Source organism: Pleurodeles waltl, chromosome 3_1 (assembly GCF_031143425.1).
Source record: "Pleurodeles waltl isolate 20211129_DDA chromosome 3_1, aPleWal1.hap1.20221129, whole genome shotgun sequence".
NCBI lineage: Eukaryota > Metazoa > Chordata > Amphibia > Caudata > Salamandridae > Pleurodeles > Pleurodeles waltl.
In genome coordinates, this window is record NC_090440.1 from 1,405,890,670 (window position 1) to 1,405,910,287 (window position 19,618).

Genomic DNA, 19,618 nt, shown 5'->3' on the forward strand with positions numbered 1-19,618 from the left:
TGCTGCTGGAAAAAGAAAGCAGACAAGGTGCAGGCGCTGCTGAATGTGTCCCAGTATCTCAAAATGACACCGGGACAAGTTCAGCATATTTCAGCGGGCCCACTTCTTGCAGGGTGGACGCCGTCCAACCAGTGAAAATAGTGGGTGGCACCGTGTACCTGTGTGCACCCCCCACTTGAGCCGTGCATGCACCAGGCAAGAGAACAAGAGCAACCACCCTGAACATCAGCTGAACGGGGACAACAATCATGGTTGGTCAGTGACCTTGGTGTGAAACCCAGAACCTCACTGGTTTCTCATTTGTCACATGGTGGACGTTAGTTTCAGCTCCTTCTATAGACTGAATACACTGAGTCATCAGCCCCACACGCAAGCTGTTCAGAGCACAGGAAGAGAGCGGAGATTGGTCCTTCCTAAGGCAGGCGTCACAGTAATCCATTTTCTCCACGGTCTTCTAGTCTTGCTTCTCGGTCTATACTGCTTGCTTATGTGCATGTCCTCTTAAAGGTAGTACCTAAAGGGGACTGGCAGATAAAAGCTATAGAAACAAATGCGAGCTATGGACGGACCTACACTGTGTGTAGGGGTTCAGAGCTATGAGTCTGTGCTTCGGGCACCACCCCTTCCAGTCACACTAAAGTTTCCTAGACGAGTCAGCACACCCCAAGGGCAAGAACAGAGCACAAATGATTTCCTACATTAAGTGCAAGATGTTCAGCCAGAGCTGGTTTGTTAGTTCATATCATTTTGTACTCGGGCATTTGCAGCCATTTAAAATTCAACAGTAATCGGACATGGACCAGAAACGAATGCGAGCTAAACATCAGCACCAGGGTAGCATTTCAGACCTGACATTGGACAAGCCGATCACCGCGTGAGGATGTATTGCGATGAGCTGTAGTCTGCTGAAAGAAATGGTGTTTAAGTTTAATGTCACTAGCTAGCCTGGAGCTTCCCTTAGGAGTCCAGGAAGGTCACACAATGGGCTGATTTGACAGCAGGTTGCGTAAACTAAAGTTACAATTAACAAAGATGTTGGCACCAACAAGACTGGGGAGATGCAGTTCTGAGGAATTACTCAACTTTCTTGTTGGCAATTGGAAGTCAAACAAATCAGGGTATTTTTAATTGTACAAAACCAAAGACCTGACTTAATAAGTGCCTATTAATGGTGAACATTTTTATTCAGAGAGAATCACTTCCTGTTCAATCCAGTCTCTTCCAGGCAACATTATCCCCCAAACCTTTTGTTTTTTAAGTATATGAGGGGGATGTTTTTGTGGTCAATTCTACATAAAGGTTGAACCCAATGATTCAAAAGCCTGTACAATTCCATGACAAAACTGCACAGACTGACGCAATCAGCAGTCACTCTTCACCCGGAATAAGGGCCATACCCCACATACTGAATTATCCAGATGCCAGCTCCATTAAAACAAAACAGAAATTACAATAACGTCACCTACTGAGAGGCTCAAGGGAAATCCAATAATTGCTGGGAAGAAAGAAAGAAAGGAGGCAAGAAAAAGAAAGAAAGAAAGAAAGGAGGCAAGAAAAAGAAAGAAAGAAAGGAGGCAAGAAAAAGAAAGAAAGAAAGGAGGCAAGAAAAAGAAAGAAAGGAGGAAAGAGAAAGAAAAAGAAAGAAAGAAAGAAAGAAAGAAAGAAAGAAAGAAAGGAAAGAGAAAGAAAAAGAAAGAAAGAAAGAAAGAAAGAAAGGAGGAAAGAGAAAGAAAGAGAAAGAGAGAAAGAAAGAGAAAGAAAGAGAGAAAGAAAGAGAGAAAGAAAGAGAGAAAGAAAGAGAGAAAGAAAGAGAGAAAGAAAGAGAGAAAGAAAGAAAGAAAGAAATTCAAGTATAGTATACCCAGCATGGTGTTGGGGGCCATGATACTGTGGAGCACAGCATCCTATACCATGGCTCTCTGGTCATGACCTTACACTGCTTTCAGTGTTCAGTACCGAAGAGCTGCCACTGTGGACTATGCTGGGTCCAGACATCTGTACTAAGGAGTTTGCGTTAGGGCTTTTTTGTTTGTGTGTTCAGGAACTCTTAACATGACCATGTGGTGGTGCCAGAGAAAGATACAGGGATTCCTGTGAAATAACTATATGAGAGTTGTAAGGTTTAGTGAGGAACCTCTTAATTTATCTGTTTCAGATTGTATCGACGTGACATCAACCTGGGTTCCGAGGTCTACATTGATCAGGTCTACAAAAAAAACATGCAGGGTTCATGTGACGCTTTGAGAACTTTGGACAGCATTACTATAGACTGGATTGGATATTGGAGCTAGGTCAGGTCTAGACAATAGATTTGCGTACATGAACATCGCAGCAGAAACATTTGCTTGAAATGGAATAAACACCAACAAAGCAAGCACCGGGCTTTGCAGGAAAACCGTGCCTGGGGTCAGAGTCAGCATGTCAGTGCCTTAGAAGTTAGCTGTGAATTAGGGCAGCAGGTGCAAATACTTAGACGCAACCATCTATCCATCCTCCACTGCGTGGAAAGCATCTTAACGGACCTAAAATGAGCATCCTGCTATGAAACGTGGCAAAGGGGAGCGGTTAATGCCCCAGAAAATCAAATCACGAAACACTTTGCTGAATCCGCTGCTTCTCTCATATACAATATGTAAAGTGGGATAAAGGAGTAATTCGGTGACGTTGAAAGGGGTCGACCTCACGCCGCATCAAACAACTTACCCATTTATGTGCAAAATCTCCTGGCGATGAATTACCTCAGCGTTAATCACTCGGGTGCACACCGTGCAATTAATGTGATCATTCGACCAGAAACACTGCGCTCATTAAGAGAAGGGCAGTGTGCGCACATGGCTGAGCAGCAACGAAGTGTTACACGACTTCCCAGCTCAGGGGAGGTGCACAGCGGTTACCTGGAGGCCACTTTCCTCTCCAAAGATCACACTGTACGCGCAGGTGGACGTTGCATCAGCGCAAGTAAAAGCGCATTAGCAAGGCAAAGATAAATTGCCTTGTTAAGCAAGCAATAAGGACAGTAACTGGCAAAATGGTGTAGAATGGGGCCTTTGTGATACAACAGTGCCGCCTTCGTAAGTGCCAGGTGGGCATAGCATGCTCGAATTCTCTAAAAATGATGCATCGAATATGTGGCTGAAGTAGAGTTAAGTGTAGTTAGTCAGGAACCAACAATTGTTAGATACACATGGCAAGAGTGGTGCCTGTTAGTCTTCCTGGTTTTATGTAGAAGCGGCAGCCATGTTGGAATGGGGCTGTGGTGGAAGGTCATCATTTGGTGAATGGTAATCTTTCACTAATTTAGAAAAGTAAACCATATGAAAGAATGCCAAATATTATTGGACAAGTCATTTTGATGAGTTGCAAATTTTTTACATATGAAAAATATTACCTTAACACTGGCTTCCCGCCAGTGGGAAGCATGGATTCTACAACTGACTATGCAGTAGAAATCCAAGGAGCATATGGCCACTGCAGGGGCAACTTGTCACATTCAATGAGTGCGACCCTCAGGGATGAGTGGGGAAGGCACATACTCTGGACAAGGTCATCCCACATAGGTATCTATACTAAACTGTTATCTCCGATAGGTTCCAAGGTCATTGCTTCTCGTCAAATCGATTGAGCTAATACATTCTTAACCTGAGAAATTGAGTTGCTGCACCCCTCCTATGAACTTCCTTTTGTGGTTCCACCAGTGGACAGAGTTGTGAGCAGGACTATTTCTTTTCGCTAGGGCATTTCTGGGGGGGATCTGATAGCCTCACAACACCCAAAAAAACAATACATCACCACAATGAACCACAGGAAAAATGACACCAACAGCAAGCTTGACTGCAGAATTTGATTTTTTTATATACCTAATCAAAAGTCAGTGTACGAAGAGGGGACAGCTGTGCATTTCTAAAACAATGTACATTGGACACCACATCAAGTGGGCCTGGGGGCTCATCACAAAATTCTTACCTTTCACTCACAAGAAGAAACCAGTGACCAGAAATAGCCGGAAGGCAGCTCAAGAGGCGAGCATGCCACTGTGACAGAATATTGAGAATGAGAAATGAAAAAAGCTGCTCCATCTGCACATGTTCAAATATATTTCTAAAGGGCAATATCCCCGTTAACATCCAGCGCACTCCCCTCCAGTGCCCAGCTCTGTCTCCTGACTGCATTCTCCACCCACACACATCAGCCGTCCGTTCAAGCGGCTGTAAGTGATTGTGAGGACGGCCGGCCTGCATCAGGGAGCGCGGTCAACAGAAATGCTATTTCCATTTTCCATTTCTAGCAGTGCCAGGCGAGCGAATGAAGACTGACAGGCTGTATATTCCAGTTCACCACCTTTCCCCATCACCCTAACTGTGAAAGCAAACCTGAACGTACAGGCGCGCGCGGCAGCAGAGCAGGCGTGTCCAGAGCCGGGGAACGGAGCGGTGCAGCATCGGCGGCCGCAGGCGCGCGCCTTGGTCTGGAGCGCGGGGCGGCATGGCTGCCGGGCCTGGGGAAACCTGAACGTGGAACAGCCCTCACCTTATAGAGGAAGCGAGCAGGGCCGGAAACCAAAATCAGCTCTGGCACAAATGTTCAAAGCAAGCCCACACTGCAGGAGCATGGGGGCTTTCAGGTTTATTTTTACTACGTACAGCTATTGCTATCCTGTGGCAATGCACTTCGAGGAGCTTTGTAGTTTTGGTACCTGTTGGCAAACAATCGTATTTTCCCAGTACGTGGATTCATGGGTGCTTGTGTGAAATATTGACACATGACATTTTTTACATCGTTTGACAGAGCTGTGCCTAATAAGCTGATGTGATGAGCTTAACGTGGTTGGCCATTTTAACCACTATGGATAATTGATCAGGTGTTTATGGACGGTTCCGGAGCCGTGTATTGTCCTTCTGTCTCATGTATACTCTCCGTTTCCTTTGATGCAGTAACCAGTAACTGTGACATGAACTAGTGTGCCCCCCCCCCCCCCCCCCCCCGCCTTCCGCCGCCCCCGATGACTGTTTAAACCAAAATGTATTGGGGATTTAGTTCATCAGCAAATTACGACTACTGCAGTTGATCAATGCAGTATGGAGGGCAAAATATGTCCTTTTTGAATTACAATTACGTAAATAATGGGTTTTGAAACAAGGAGAGTAAGCATTATGATAAATAAAAGATTTTTTTTGGTGTAGTTATTTGAAGCACTTTATTGGAAACACGCACTGGTGCATCTTGGTGACTGTGCTAGATAATGGATAGCTAACAAGGTAGATGCATTCAAACATCCTCTGACCGAGGCGTGCCTGGATAGCACGCTGGTTACGACAATATAATGATTTTCAATAAAGTTGGCTGACATTGGTAGCGCCGTTTTGGAACCTGTTTTCTAACTTTGGCTTTCAAGGTTGGCTCACGACAGACCATCCTGCTTTGAAACAATGGCTCTAGCCTGAATACTTTTGGGAAAATGCAACAGTAGCAGACTGCCAAGTCAGCCCTAGAATCGATCATTCTGATGGTTATAGAATTGTGTGACTTTCAGCAATTGTCAAAGCTGATGTGTCTGAAGACCTTAGAAAGTTGAGGCTTCCAGCATAGCTGAAAGTAAACATGTTTGAAGACTCAAGAATGGTGTGAGTTTCAGCCTTGGTGAAAGCATGCATGCCTTGAGGCCCCAAAATGGTGCAAGTATCAGTGAAAGCGGCATATCTGGAGACTGAGGCGGCGTTCCCATCGATGAAAGCACTCATGCCTGAAGATCAAAGAATGAGGTGACCTTAACCCTCCAGCAGCCAGACAAACGGTGTGGCTTTCAGTACTGGTGAAAGCTGATGTTATCGGAAAGCCCGAGACTAGAGAGATTTTAACCCCCGTGGAAACAAGTATTTCTGAAAAGCAAAGAATGGACTGACTTTTCAACATCTGTGAAAGCTAGCAAGTCTAAAGACCGGATCTAACAAGTGGTGCTGACAAGAAGCCTAAGCGGGTGAGTACACTTTGTTTGCTGCCACTGCAGTTCTTCCCCTTTGCACTGGTGCGGCAGTGCACTAGATGAAGTTGTGACAACAGAATCTTCAAACACGGAGCGCGCCATAGGCAAGTCTTGGCTACACGGATTCAGTGGCAGGAGTTGAGGAACGTAGCTATTTGTGCTTTGCCGTAAACGAACATGAGATTTTAAAGGGGAGTCGCACCGAGGCTCAGTATTTGAGCATGGGTACTCTGGTAAGGGACACTGCACTGGAATACCTTCTCAAAAGGTCCCTGCAGATTGAAACTGCACTACAATATTCGACTATAGGGGTTTTTGTGGAGAGACTCTATAAAATATCCCGATGGGCATATAGTGCTATATCGAGGTCATTAATATCGACCTACAAACATATTCCACCCCCCACATCATCAAAACAGAGGGAATTACTATTTTAGCGACTCTTTACTTACCATGTAATGTACTGGTTAGATCAGTGTAGCGGACACAATATTTGTCACATGATGTAACATGCAATATAGTGAGGAAGTACTGGTCCAACTGGAGGTCCCCTTAGAGGGCCTGTAGCTCAGTACTACAAAACAGTGGGTTTGGAGACTGCAGAATCTCCGCACATGGGAGCTTATGTGGAGGGACTCTTCAGTACAGCGTCCGAACATGTGGCATGTGGAGAGAAACACAGCAGAGCAGTCCCCCAACATGTAGTTTCTGGGGAGACACTGCACTATCCCAGTGTAGATTTGGGGGCGCTCTGTAAGATGCGCTGGGGCACACTGCAGCATCCCATGAAAGGGGTTAGGGAGAGAGACTGCAGTGTAAGAGCTACTTACGGGGATACTAGGACTAGGCCCAGTACACCCACTTAACACCAGAGAAAGGGGGTCAGACGCATACTATAAAACAACCTAGGGTCACTTGGGGAGACACTACACTATCCTAGTATAGCGAAGCTCTGGGAGAGGTACGGCAGAACAGCATTCTAACAAGGGTGCTCTGGGGGTATCCTAGGGTGCAGTACCTCGAGTTAATGGGCACGCGGGAGGCACTGCATAGAGTACTGCCATGGGGGCCTCGGAAGAGGCAGCACAGGTCGGAATCCCAACTTTGGGAAAGGTGAGGTTTGCAGGGGAAGCACAATACCAAAACATCCGGCATTCTGGATGGCGTGGGTTATCCGTATAGTACAGTAACCAAGGATCTCTGGCTGAGGAGGTACCTTACAGTACAGTATCCTAGAATGGCGAGTCTCTGAGATGCTGCAGATTAGTATTCGAATTGGGGATATGTGGAAGATTTGCGGAACAGTGTCCTAACCTAAGCAGGAGGGGCTGGGGGTTTAACGCAGTCGTGTATCCCACCACAAAAATGTGCTTTCCAGTACACTGGCATGGAATGTTTCTGGGACAAGCTGTGCACTGCAGCGTTCTAGAATGGGACTGTGGGGGGGAGAGACCATGCCACAGTATCCCAACATGATGGGGGCCCTAGTGGAACCACACAGCAGCACAGTGCCTCATCATAAGGCACCCCCGGGAGTGACACCATAGTACAGTAAATACAGGAGGAAACTCTGAAGGGCAATTTCTTAACATGGGCCTCAAGGGAAGCCACGCTGCGGGCGGTATTGTAACACAACTACATTGCTGTAGAATATATTAATACAGCTGGGTACAGGGAAGGCACATTGCAGTTCCAGGGGTTATAGCTGGGTATACCAGCAGCCTGGCAAAACAAGCTGCCTCACAGTACACAATATGGTGATCTCATGTAAAGGCAATTACTGTACAACAAAGTAACAAAAACGTGTCTGGGAAAGACACTGTTGTGTGTCCTAACACAGGCCATGTGGAAAAACTGCAGTAAAGCGACATGAGGCTCTCTGGGGACACTGATAAAGTGCATCTTCTCTCCACTGTTGGGAAACTATACAAAGTGTGGATCACAGGCACCGGATCGTACCGGAGTAAGCCAAAAATGTGAAATAAAGCAACTACGCATTGCAGTTTAGTGTATAACATGAGATCTTAGAAAACATTTCAATACAGTGCCATGCATATATTTCTCTAGGAAGCTACACTACAGAACACTGGCAGAAGTAGGTGTCCAAGAGGAACAATGCATCTGACCACGAGGCTCTGGGTGGAAGCTATGAGACAATATAGCAGACTAACACGGGCTTCTCCCATGAGGCCACCCTGCTGTACGGTCTTATTATTGGGATCAGGGACAAGCAGTGCTGTACGGGACCCTAACATGGGGGTTCTACGTAGAGCACCCTGCACTACAGGAGCTTAAGAGTGGGATGTTCTCTGGGAAGGGCAGGAGTGCATACCAGTGGCGTAACAAAGGCCCCCACAGCCATCGCAGTGAGGGGGGTCCGAGCTCCAGGGCCCCCCCTCACCACAGTACACTCTGCATAGGTGGCAAGCCCCTGATTGGGTCCAATGCGGAAGTGTGGTCCTCCATTTACTTTGCAGGGGGGGGGTGGGGGCTCAAGTTTCTTTACATCACTGGTGCATACTGCAGTGCAGTATCTGGGAATATGCAGCATGAGCTGAAGGTGCCCTGTATTAAGTATCCTAGCAGGGTCCTTGATAGAAATGGGGTCTCCAGTGAAGACACACTCCAGTACAGTATCTTACTATGGGCCTTATATAGAAGGCAGTAGTATACCCAACCATTGGGAACACAGCTGTTCCTTATACCACTGATGGAGGTCATTTAAGGGTAGACCCGGATACAGTATCCAGACTTCGATAGGCTTTCTGGGGCGCACACTGCAGTATATTATACTTAATACCCTGGCACGGGGGTCTCTGGCCACTACAGCATCTTAAGTCTGTGGTTTCATCTGAAGGCTCAATGCAGTAGAGTAACATATGCATCTCAGGGGATAACAATGGCGATCCATCTCCTAGCATAAGACTTTAAGGAACAGGCATAATGCAGTTCTGTATATTAATATGGGGATCCCAGAAAATGCATCACGACATCCCAAGTTGTCATCTTCCGAGAAAGCACACACCAGTATCCTACGTTGAACGTCATCCGAGAAGCCACAATGCAATAGACTATCAACACCCTCAACTGCCCCCCGCTGGACTTTTACTGTAGCTCATTTGCATTAGTGTTACTCTCCCCTGCCCCCACACACTATTTTATGCAAATCCGGGCTCGCAAAGGTACCAATGCATTATTGAAGCTAATGATGCCCTACAAGAAATGTTAATGTCTATTAAGTTTGCATAAATGAATTACACATTAGCAGAGACACAGTAGTCTGCCACCTGCCAATTTAGGCAATATCTGATCTTTTCTGTTTTCCAATTACAGGGACATTACTTCACAATACTTTCCATTTTATGAAAATTGCAAGAGGAAAAAATAGGAGCGTAACGGAGCGAAATAATGAAGCAGATGAAATGAATTAAGGATATTTCAGTCTGTTTTCACACATTCTGGGTAGCTATGGCAATTTGTAGTTATGTGGGCAGCCATAGAAGAATGAATCAGTGACCCAAAGTCACCCCGTAGACGGGACTTCACAGGGGTGCCAAGAGGTAACTATTACAGAGGTATAACTGGTGGAGATGAGCTGTTTGCTGCCCTTTAAGTGCACAATATATATATTTTTTAAAACCAAGGGTGCTACCCGTAGACCAGGGGAGGGCCAGGGTATTATAAATATAAATCGCGCCCCACAAGGTATCAATACAAAGAATTGGAAGACAGAGGAACAAACAATCCATCCGAACATTCAATGAATATGTGCAAAATGATACACCAGTGAGACCATGTCTATCACAAGAATATTTAATGTATAACAAAATATTCCATAACATGATACTTAGATACAGTATAATAAAAGTACATTTAGAAAGTGCTCAATAATTAAAGAGGTCACACGGTGCTAGTGAGAAAAGGCCAAAAAAAAGTCGCATAAGAGATCAATTGAGAAACAATGACAACAGACAAAGTGGTATAAAAGTTTTGGCAATCGACAAAAGACCCTCCTCTGAAAGTTTTAGACAAATTAACAGTTCATAAACTCCTTAGTGGTGCAAAGACTTCATCTGGTCAAACTCACTTCTAAGTGTCGATTTAGACTCCAAAGAGTCACCGGGGACAGCATCGAGACAGATGAATAGAAGAGGCATTGAATAGATCCTATGTCATTATACAAAGAAAATAATTATTGTATGGTCTCCAAGTAAATAATTTATAGTTATCAGTTATTCTATGACGAAAGTGCCTGCAAAATAATGGAGGTAAAAAGAGACAAGAGCAGAGTAATCCGTTTGTCAGGAGGAAAGTGGGGTAGAAAAGGCCAACAAGTGCATAAAAGAAGAAGGCCACACATATGTAAAAACATTATAGGCGCAAGGCAAAAAAACCTGATGATTACTTCTAGGCGGAAAGTGGACAATCTGTAGATAAATTACTGTAAGATCAGAGCAGGACAGTTAAGCAGAAATATCTACGGTAATGGGTTATAAAAGTTGATTAAGAATAACACCTTCTTGTTGTGGCAAAGAATAACCACTATCAAGCAAAACCAAAAACAAATGACGGATGGAATGTTGAAACTTTTCAAACACTCATCCCCAGTCACAGATCTGGGTTTAATCCATCGTTATTTTGCTTGCCACTTCACCCCAGTTAGGAACCAGCCATATGCAAATCAATCTTGCCCCTGCTCCCCATGTGAACAGTCCAGCCCGAACTCTCAAGCCAGGTCCTCCCTGTGCCGGAAACAAGCATTCTGGGATTGATTTGGGGGTATCACCCCTCAACCAGGCTAGCCTGAATCCAGTGGTGTAGCAAGCAAGGGAACCACATCTGGGAATACCCTTACCACTTAGGGACCACATAGCAAAACCAAAATAAAATGATGGATGGAGAGTGTGGAAACTTTTCAAACACTCACCACCAGTCCATCGTTATTTTGCTTGCCACATCACCCCAGTTTGGACCCAGTCATATGCAAAACAGTATTGATCCTCCTCCCCATGGGAACAGTCCGGCCCGAACAGCTAAGCCAGGTTCTCCCTGGACTGAAAACAAGATGAGTGGTGATACCCCAAAGTGGTTCCAGAATGCTTGTCTCCAATCCAGGGAGGACCTAGCCTGGCAGTTCGGGCCCGACTGTTCCCATGAGGAGCAGGGTCAAGACTGATTTGCAAATGCCTGGGTCCAAACTGGGGTGGCATGGTGACCAAAAGAACAATAGATTTAACCCAGATCTGTGGCTAGAGGTGAGCGTTTGAAAAGTTCAGCATCTTGTTGTGTTGCTAACCACTACTATGGCCAAGAGTGTCTCTTTGCGAAGAATAGCACAGCCAGGGCAAGGAATTAACCTCGCAAAACAGTGATCAATACATCCAAGTCTGAATAGTGATGAGAAAGTTAAGCCATAGCTGGATGAGGTAAGGAAAGTGACCAGAAGCAACCAATAGAGGGTGTGGGGGCATGTGGTGGCTGGTGTGTGTAAATCAGACTCAAGAGAAGTACTGAGTTATGGGTTCCTCTGGAAACACTGTTTTGAGGTGTCTGGAAATGGGCCCAACTCCAAGCAGGAAGTGTATGCTAGGCCGAAAAGTTCTGGTGACAGCCAATCAAGGATAACAACAATATGCAGTGTTGGGTGAAATCGGGAGAACCGAGTTTGTGCTCTCACCAGTCTAACTTCCTTCTTGAGCCTCAGTCACAGCACTTGTGTATTGTTGAAATATATTGGAAAACATTCTAACTCAAAGGTGAACAACAGGAAGATTGTAGCGCTGTCCCAACACAGGGTTTTTGCCTTCAAACATGGGCTGTAAACCTTGAGACATACCCCGTGGAAGGTGTCCTGGAGCCTGCCAGTCTGACTAAAAGAAGCATTTCGATGGCTCCTGGAAAACACAGACCAGCATCATGCTGGAACACAGTGTTGTTTTAGAGAAAGAAGAAGCTATACCCTTCCCTGTAATGGGCACGAGGTACATTTTTTGTCAGTCACGCTAGGGCTGGCAGAATGTATCAAACTGGCCCCCTCAAATAACCCCTGGCGTCTTAGCCCCTCATTTCATTATCACACTGTTGAACCTTTTATGCTGACAATTCTGTCAACTACACGTTGGATTTTATAAGGAATACTTTAACTGAAATGTGGAATTGATAAATATGTTCAGATCTGGAAAGTGAACCCATTTATAGTGAGAAGCATTTATCCAGTACTAAAAGTTTAGCCAAGAGCACACTGCACTTTGGGGCCTGTGGTGTTGTATTTAAAATTGTAAATAAAGGCTCAAACCAGCAGCAAGCAACACGTTTTGGCTACAAAGCTAGGACTGGCTGGGGGTGTTGCAGAACGTACTCAGTAGTCAGCTGGGGTTACTTTTGTGAAATAAAATAAAAGGGGAGAATGAACATCAATTTTTAGAAATATTTTACACATTCCCAAGAACTTTACGCATTTTGGCCCATTTCCTGACAGTGTTTCTTTTTCAATTTCACATTTGTGAATTATTGTAATGTTAAGACAAAAGTTTATTTTAACATGTTCCTTTTAAGTGTTAAGCTTAGTTTCTTTTACCCTGCTTGTATCTAGTGTGACAAATTGAAAACACTATCAATTTTGTTTATTCGTTAGAGTGTACCGTCAGACTCAAACTGATTGGACGTGCTTACAGCATTTAATATTTTGTAGATTAATTGTGAGAAAATTATTTTGCTTGTCACTTCAGAGGACCCTGGTGACTTACAACTTGTGAGGCCAGCTGCCCTACAGTGTCAGCTGTATTACAAAGCAACGCAGACTGCAGAGACACCAGGCAGCCTAGAACAACATCCCTTCAAAGTCCGGAAATAAATTCGAATCCAGCTCAGCGTGTTTGCCGGCAAACAGTCCAAATTAGTTCAAATATATTCAATAAAACAAAAGTAACTAATATAGAGTGTCCTCATAAAGTGACTTGTTAAATTTATGGTTAATATTTTCTGTGTCTTAGTTGTGTCTTAGTTTTTTGTGTGACACGGTTATCACCTGGGTCTACCCGCATGTCCCGCTGGAAAGCGTAAGCGAATGTAGGCGCCACCAGCAGTAACACAATTATGACTGGCTGTACAGTGCTGCTTTATACATAATGTTGGTGTCTAAGAACAAGGGCACAGTTTATAACTTTGGGATTCGGTACAAGGCACTTGCTGGGCACAAACCGTGATAGAAAGGAAGGGAAAAAGTCTTGGGTTAATACATGACAATATGCTTTAAGTTTTTCACCTGCATGTTATGTCACCTTGGCTCTTTCACTGATAATTACTTAATATGGCACTTAATACCACACTTCTGCCACCTCCAAGGTCTACAAATAGCAGATGGTATGGTTGTTCAGTTTACTGATGATCATGGTGGCAGCTATCACATTACGCCTAATATGGTCATATCTTTAATGTCCCCAATTTGGGCCACGACTGGTAAGTCCTGCAGCTGTCCAGCATGCTCATGGGTCCTGCACCCAGTCAGGACAGGAACTAGATTTGAAATCTGAACCACATTACCGTAATTAAAGTCAATATAGTAATTCATACTCACGTGTAAACAAATGAGTAGTGCACTGCTCCCTCCACGATAAGACGGCACCTGGCAGGGCTCAATGACTGCTGCTGAGCTCATAACAAGCAGAGTAGCATGGCAGATTACGCACGGCACGTAAAAGCACTTCATTTTCAGTACTCACACTGCACACTGAGTTTCTGCTGTATCTGTAGGTCTTGCACTGCTGGATGGTCCACTAAGCAGACCACGGGCACCCCATCGTCTTCGCGGCTGACTGTCAGTGATACCCGACTCGTCACCAGGGACATCTTCTCCTCCATTGGCTTTACGAATGACTCCCCTATAGGTAGAAAAAAGATCCAGACGTGACCAACGCCCTCCAAAACACCACGGGGAATTAAGTTGGGGCCACGCAATTTCATGCACAAAGCACAAGGTTGTAGATCGGAGCTAAACCTGACCTTTTGGCATAATGTAAAATGTGAAGACTTACGGATGGGCCAGTGTACCGAAGAGTGTCAGGGCTGGGCTAAACATATCAGGTGAATATCCTATCTAAAAACAATGGCTTTTCTGGCATTAGAGATACTGGTCATGACACAAAGACAGTTGATATGCATAGGCCCGCCTCCGCCCTCTTAGTTATCCCACTGAGGATACACTGAACCCCCGACATGAATCCTAGACTATCAGTGGTGGCCATTTTGGAAGACAAGGCAGCCTCATTGGCACAAAGTGCTAAAAGAGCATACTCTGGCACAAAAGTTGAAGGCACACTGCTTTAAAAGGTTTTCGATATCTGCATGGAAAACAAAGAACGTAAATTGGCTCTGCTATTCCTAATACAAAGAATCAATCCCATAATCAGCCAGCAAGTACGAGCAACACACAGTGAAGGAGTTCTATAGCTGTTTAATACAATTGTGCATAAGTGTTAATATTCATTTAGGTGTACAACATACCTGGCCATAGCTGCTGCGTCCTACATTCATGTGCACACAGCATCATCAGTTATGTTTAAAAAAATAAGACAAACCTTTTCATTCAGTATCAGAGACTGGGGGAAGGGTAGAGAGAACGGTTAAGAGACAGCAGACTTTCAAAGCCGCCATAACATTGAAAACCATAAAGTTCAGGGTCTGTCTCTCATCTTGGCATCCATCAAACTGCTGCATGTTGTGTCCCATAACAGAAAAAACAGCAGCTCAAACACATCCTACATAGAATCAGAAAACAAAGACAACACCCTTCTACCCATACCCTACATGGCACAGCTTGCTACACACGTAGGTACGCACTACAGTTACCCACAAGTGGGTAGACACTGCGGTATAAATGCTGTAGTAAAATACAACACGATTCAGACTCTGAGTGGCAGTTACCATAAAGGTAAATATCTCTTATCCATATCAAGACTGGCTCACTTTCATCTTGTGAGTAGGTTCCATGGCAAGAGAATGGAGTCAGGAGAGAAGTTGGCACTGGACTGTTTACGACTAAGCAAACTTTCAGCAGAACATGCCTGTCATATTTCACAATGCTCCAGGAGGAAGCCTCGGGAGTGTAGTGCATGCAAAATGCATGGATTTGATCAAATAGCCACCCTACTGCCTTCTATCACAAGTAAATGTCTGGTGAATACCAGTGAATTAAGGCACCGGATTGGATGGTTTAAGAAGAAAACATTAGTGGGAGATTGAGTATTTAATACACCTGGCGATGGACGTCATGCTTTTGCGCTGCCCGCACCAATCCCAACTAGAGTCATACAGTTGGTTGGTAGAATGGAGTTCTTATTTTAGTACATGAAAAATGTAATTACCATGTTATAAAAGTTATGTAGCATTTCCTGAAGAGACATGGGTGTGCATAAAATGTGGAGGAAGAAAATACCCCTACTCAGGTTAAACCACATTTTGAGGTCTAAAACTGAATTTTCCTCGGGACCATTTTGTCACTCAGAACCGTGTATTGCTCAGAGGCACACAGTTGCCCTTTCAAGGGCAAGGGGGACCTGATGTTCATCAGTACAAACAGATAAAGTTAAGGCAACTAAGAACATAGCTTTCCAAGAAAGGAGCTTAAGGTGAAAGTGGCATCGGTTTCTAAGGAAATGCACTTCAACCGGACCAAAAATAGCTACAGGTGTAAAGAGGCCGCACGAGCAGGGGAGCAGATGCATTAGTCCGACCAGATGTTTGATGATGTCACTAGCAGTAACGGAGGGTTTACTGTGTTTTCTTTGGGTCCTCCAGGTAACCTGGTTCCTGTAGATTACTCCAGGTCTCCTGCCTTGGAAAGGTGTCTAGAAAAGGACAGGGAGGTGCCCACGGAACAAATGAGCAGTTTACTATTTATTTTGCAAGGCTCATATAAAAGAAAACATAAAGAAACGAAAGCTTTCCCCCATTTGCTCAAGTAGTATGAGTGATGTGACGTTTGAAGGTCAATTAAGCTCCTTAAATAGAGGCAGATATGTGCAAAAGGTATTTCATTAGGAAATAAGCAACCCATTTCAACAGTGCTATAGACGGGTGCAGGAGACCTCATGAATCATGCTTGGACCGGATACTTGACAAATAATAGAATTCCTCTGCCTTGGCGGGCAACAGCACCCTTAAGGAGAATACATTGTCCCTATTAGGAGTATGTGTGCTCTAAAATGTGGCCCACATTTGGATTGATGGCTAAAACTCCTGGCGAAAGTGAAAGACTAAGAGGGTGCAGATCCCAGAATAAACTAGCACCCCAAAGAGCACGCCGAGGGTTTGAGGCTACCACTAATAACATTAGATTGGCTCAGGTTGTAAAGGTCCCTCTCAGGTTGCACTGCGCTAACCCCCTCAGCTACGATCTGCAAGTGTTCTGGATGGGAGTTGACATCTGCAGCAAGGCAGCCGTGAAGCAGTTTCTTGGTGAAATTCTGCAGGGATGCATTTTAGGTGAAAGGAATCGTACCTCATTAATAGAGTCCATTCTACACAATGAAGCAGAGGTATTGTATGTTACCGCAAAACAAGGCCCTGAAGGGGAAGGCAAGTGCCCAGTAGGCCCCACCGAATGTAAGTAGGCATTCTGGGCAGCGGCCATGACCTCGGCTTAAAGCCGCATCTTGAGCTTTTCTAGTGAAGAGAACTAGTTGGGATTGTAAATCTACAGGAAACGGGAGTGGGGAGCCAATTTTTCCTTAAAGGAAATAATGGAATAACTAGTACCGACCCCTTCTCACAGGCAGGAACAGATCTATTGCATTCAAAATGAGAAGCCTCTCAACCTGCTGCAGATATTGCTGAGAAACCAAGTAGGGGAAGTGTGTCTGAAACGGACTCAGTCTGTGCGACACTAAAAAAGACTTGGGTATCACCGGTGAGTTTGGGACAGGGGTGCTAATAAAGGGGACATCTACTCCTTGCTGGCCTGGAGGCAGTTGTCAGAGATGGAGCAGGGTGTCAGAACCTACTGAAGTAATTGCGACTGTTGAGGCCCGGAGAAAGGTTTCTTTCTCTTCTGAAGAGACCAACCAAAAGGGCAAATGGTTGTTAGAGGTTTGGGGAAAAAGGAGAGTCTTGCCTTGAAATGATGAAATACCTATGCTCTTAGCAAAGACGACCGTGGTATATCCAGAAGCTCATGGTTAACACTCAACGATTTGGTTGTGACAGCGTCAGTGTTGCACTGCTGTGAAACCTTGCAAGCAAACAGGTTTTGGTACATTTTCCTCAAAAAATAGGAGGTTGATAACTTTTTGCTAAGCTTCCTCCATAACTATTATTAAAAGAGCAGCTCTTGATACGGTTAGTGTTTCATTCTTAGAGTTTCCCAATAGGGGAGAAGCTTTAGTACAAGTAAAGCAAGAATACAGAAGTCTATAGGGTAGAGTCTGGGTCATAGGACAAGTGGTTGCTGGACTTGTACCACTCTTGCAGCAGGCAGCTCACCATGATGTATGAACAACATCCGCCAGAGTTTTGTATAGTTTTGCATAAGACTACAGACCCATTACCTTCTTCTTCTTGTGGGAGAACTGAGTCTTGTATTGCAAGGAAGCTGCCATCACCGTAACACTCAATTGGGACCGGGAGAGGGAGGAAAGGAAGAGCTTACAAAGCCAAGGCTTTGTTTTAGTGTCCAGTATTTATGTTCAAGAGACCCTGAGATAGTTGGCTTGGAGTCTAGCTTTTTCCAGACTTCCTCAGTGTGTTAGATGACCTGGGAGTCGATCATGAATGCTAGCTTTGATGGTACTGCCAAGGCTACTATTAGTGCGTTGACTCCCAGTACATATCACCAGGGAGTGGGAGGGGTGTCACTGGGGTCAAAGGGGCATCGCTGTGCAGAATGGACAATGACAAGGGCCTAAGGTAGCGCACAAAGCAGTTCCACTTAGTTGCGTGCACGTCCTCGCCACAACAGGCTTCAACTTCGGTGTCCGGGTAACCATCTTGACCACTTGCTTGTAGAAGGCCTTGCAGTGATCTGCTCAAAAAGCACCCATACCTGGTGGTAAGCTAGAGTCCTTAGGAGAGCAACTGATGGAGGCAGTTAGAGAAAAGCTAGACTTGACAGGGAGGCCCATGTTGGAAATGAATTTCATTCTGGTTCCAAAAGATGTACTAAGGACCCAAGGACTAAGAACACTAGATGCTGGGGTAGAGCCAGTGGTAAGAGATCTAGGGCAGTCTATGGCTTTTGCCCGGTCATGTAAGGCTTACAAAGTGAGGAAACTGAAAACAGGTGTCAGCATTCTTATGAGTAACATATTTAAGTGTAATGCACGTGAAACAGACAGAGCCAACTTCTCTTAATACTGCAGATTGGAACTGGCAGATCCCTCAACCATGCATGCCACTTTCCCAGAAAGGTGCACAGCTAAAATGTAATTCAGAAGTAATGAAAGGGACCATCCACTCAGACTCTGGTCCTGTAGACTCTAGAGCCTTGGACTTTGTTAGGTATTCCTGTATGTACTACTATTCTACTAAGGGTGAGAGGAGGATGGAGTACCATGCTCCTGATATGATGCTGCAGCAACCTCACAAAAAGACTTGTCCTGATGGTCACCCAGAGAGGCCAGAACCTGTAATCTTACATGCTTGGCCTCGGGGCTGGGGACAGAAATCATTTTCAAGCACTGTAAGTAGGAGGCAGCGCAGCCCTTTCACTTCTGCGTGAGATGAATGAAGTCACTTATCGGCCTGTTGGCTGCCTTCTCAGCAGCCTCCGACACCATGTGGTGTTGCAAGATGAACTGCATATAAGGAGTTAGATTAGCTCAAAATATGCCCACAGGAAGGTAGGCTGCATTTACTGGTCCAATACTCTACCTCACTCCGGTAGCTAGCGAATAAATCCTCAGAGGCTATGCTCACCATGACTTTGCAATGATTCTTCAGCATCCAGCCCAGAAGAAGAGACAAGCTTTCTATGATATACAATAGCGGGTAGGGACCTCCATGTGAAGACTTGGGGTGGGATGCAGTCTGACTGTGCAAGAGCATCTCTAGAACAGACTGCCATCCAGAGGGCCTACCTTTCCTTTTGTGCCTTAACCATCACATCAGACAGTCAGTACTGCTTACAGAGCACTTATGTTTCTCAGGTTCATGCATGAACTGCTCGTCCAGTCCACGTTTTTGCTTACATACAATACAAAACAAAAACGGCACTGAACGAGCTACTCATGCTCTGACCAGGGAAGCATTAGAGTTCTGTGGTGGTGTGTACAGATAACAGCACTTGGATTGCACTCGCCACTCGTGCAGGGTCAATGAGGGGAAGCAGGACTGTGGTGGGGTGCCTCATTGCCTCAGTTTCTGAAAAAGTGCTCTGTGTCATGGCCAGTGCGAGCTCCTCACACCAAAACAAAATGTTATTGACTCATTCCCCACATTATAAAATGCAAGTTCTAGCAGGATATTGCGACCCTCACTCAACATGCACACCAGCCAGATCAGAAAGATATACTAATGGAGAGCGCGGGCATACACTGGCCGTCATGAAGCCATAGGCATGACGCTCCTAGGTTAAAAACAGCACGTTTTGGCTTAAACAAACAGACGAAGGAAGATAGGAATAGAGAAGGATAAAACAACAAATCG

General features: G+C 45.0%; 1 protein-coding gene across 8 annotated transcripts in view; it reads right to left on the reverse strand.

Annotated features, from left to right (window-relative positions):
* Positions 1–19,618, reverse strand: part of CADM1 (cell adhesion molecule 1) — a 572,409-nt gene that overhangs the window by 80,929 nt on the left and 471,862 nt on the right. For all 8 annotated transcript variants that reach the window (XM_069224945.1, XM_069224944.1, XM_069224941.1 and 5 more), the window contains one exon: positions 13,702–13,860. In XM_069224945.1, coding sequence (XP_069081046.1) covers positions 13,702–13,860 — 159 coding nt within the window. The remainder of the gene's footprint in view (positions 1–13,701; positions 13,861–19,618) is intronic.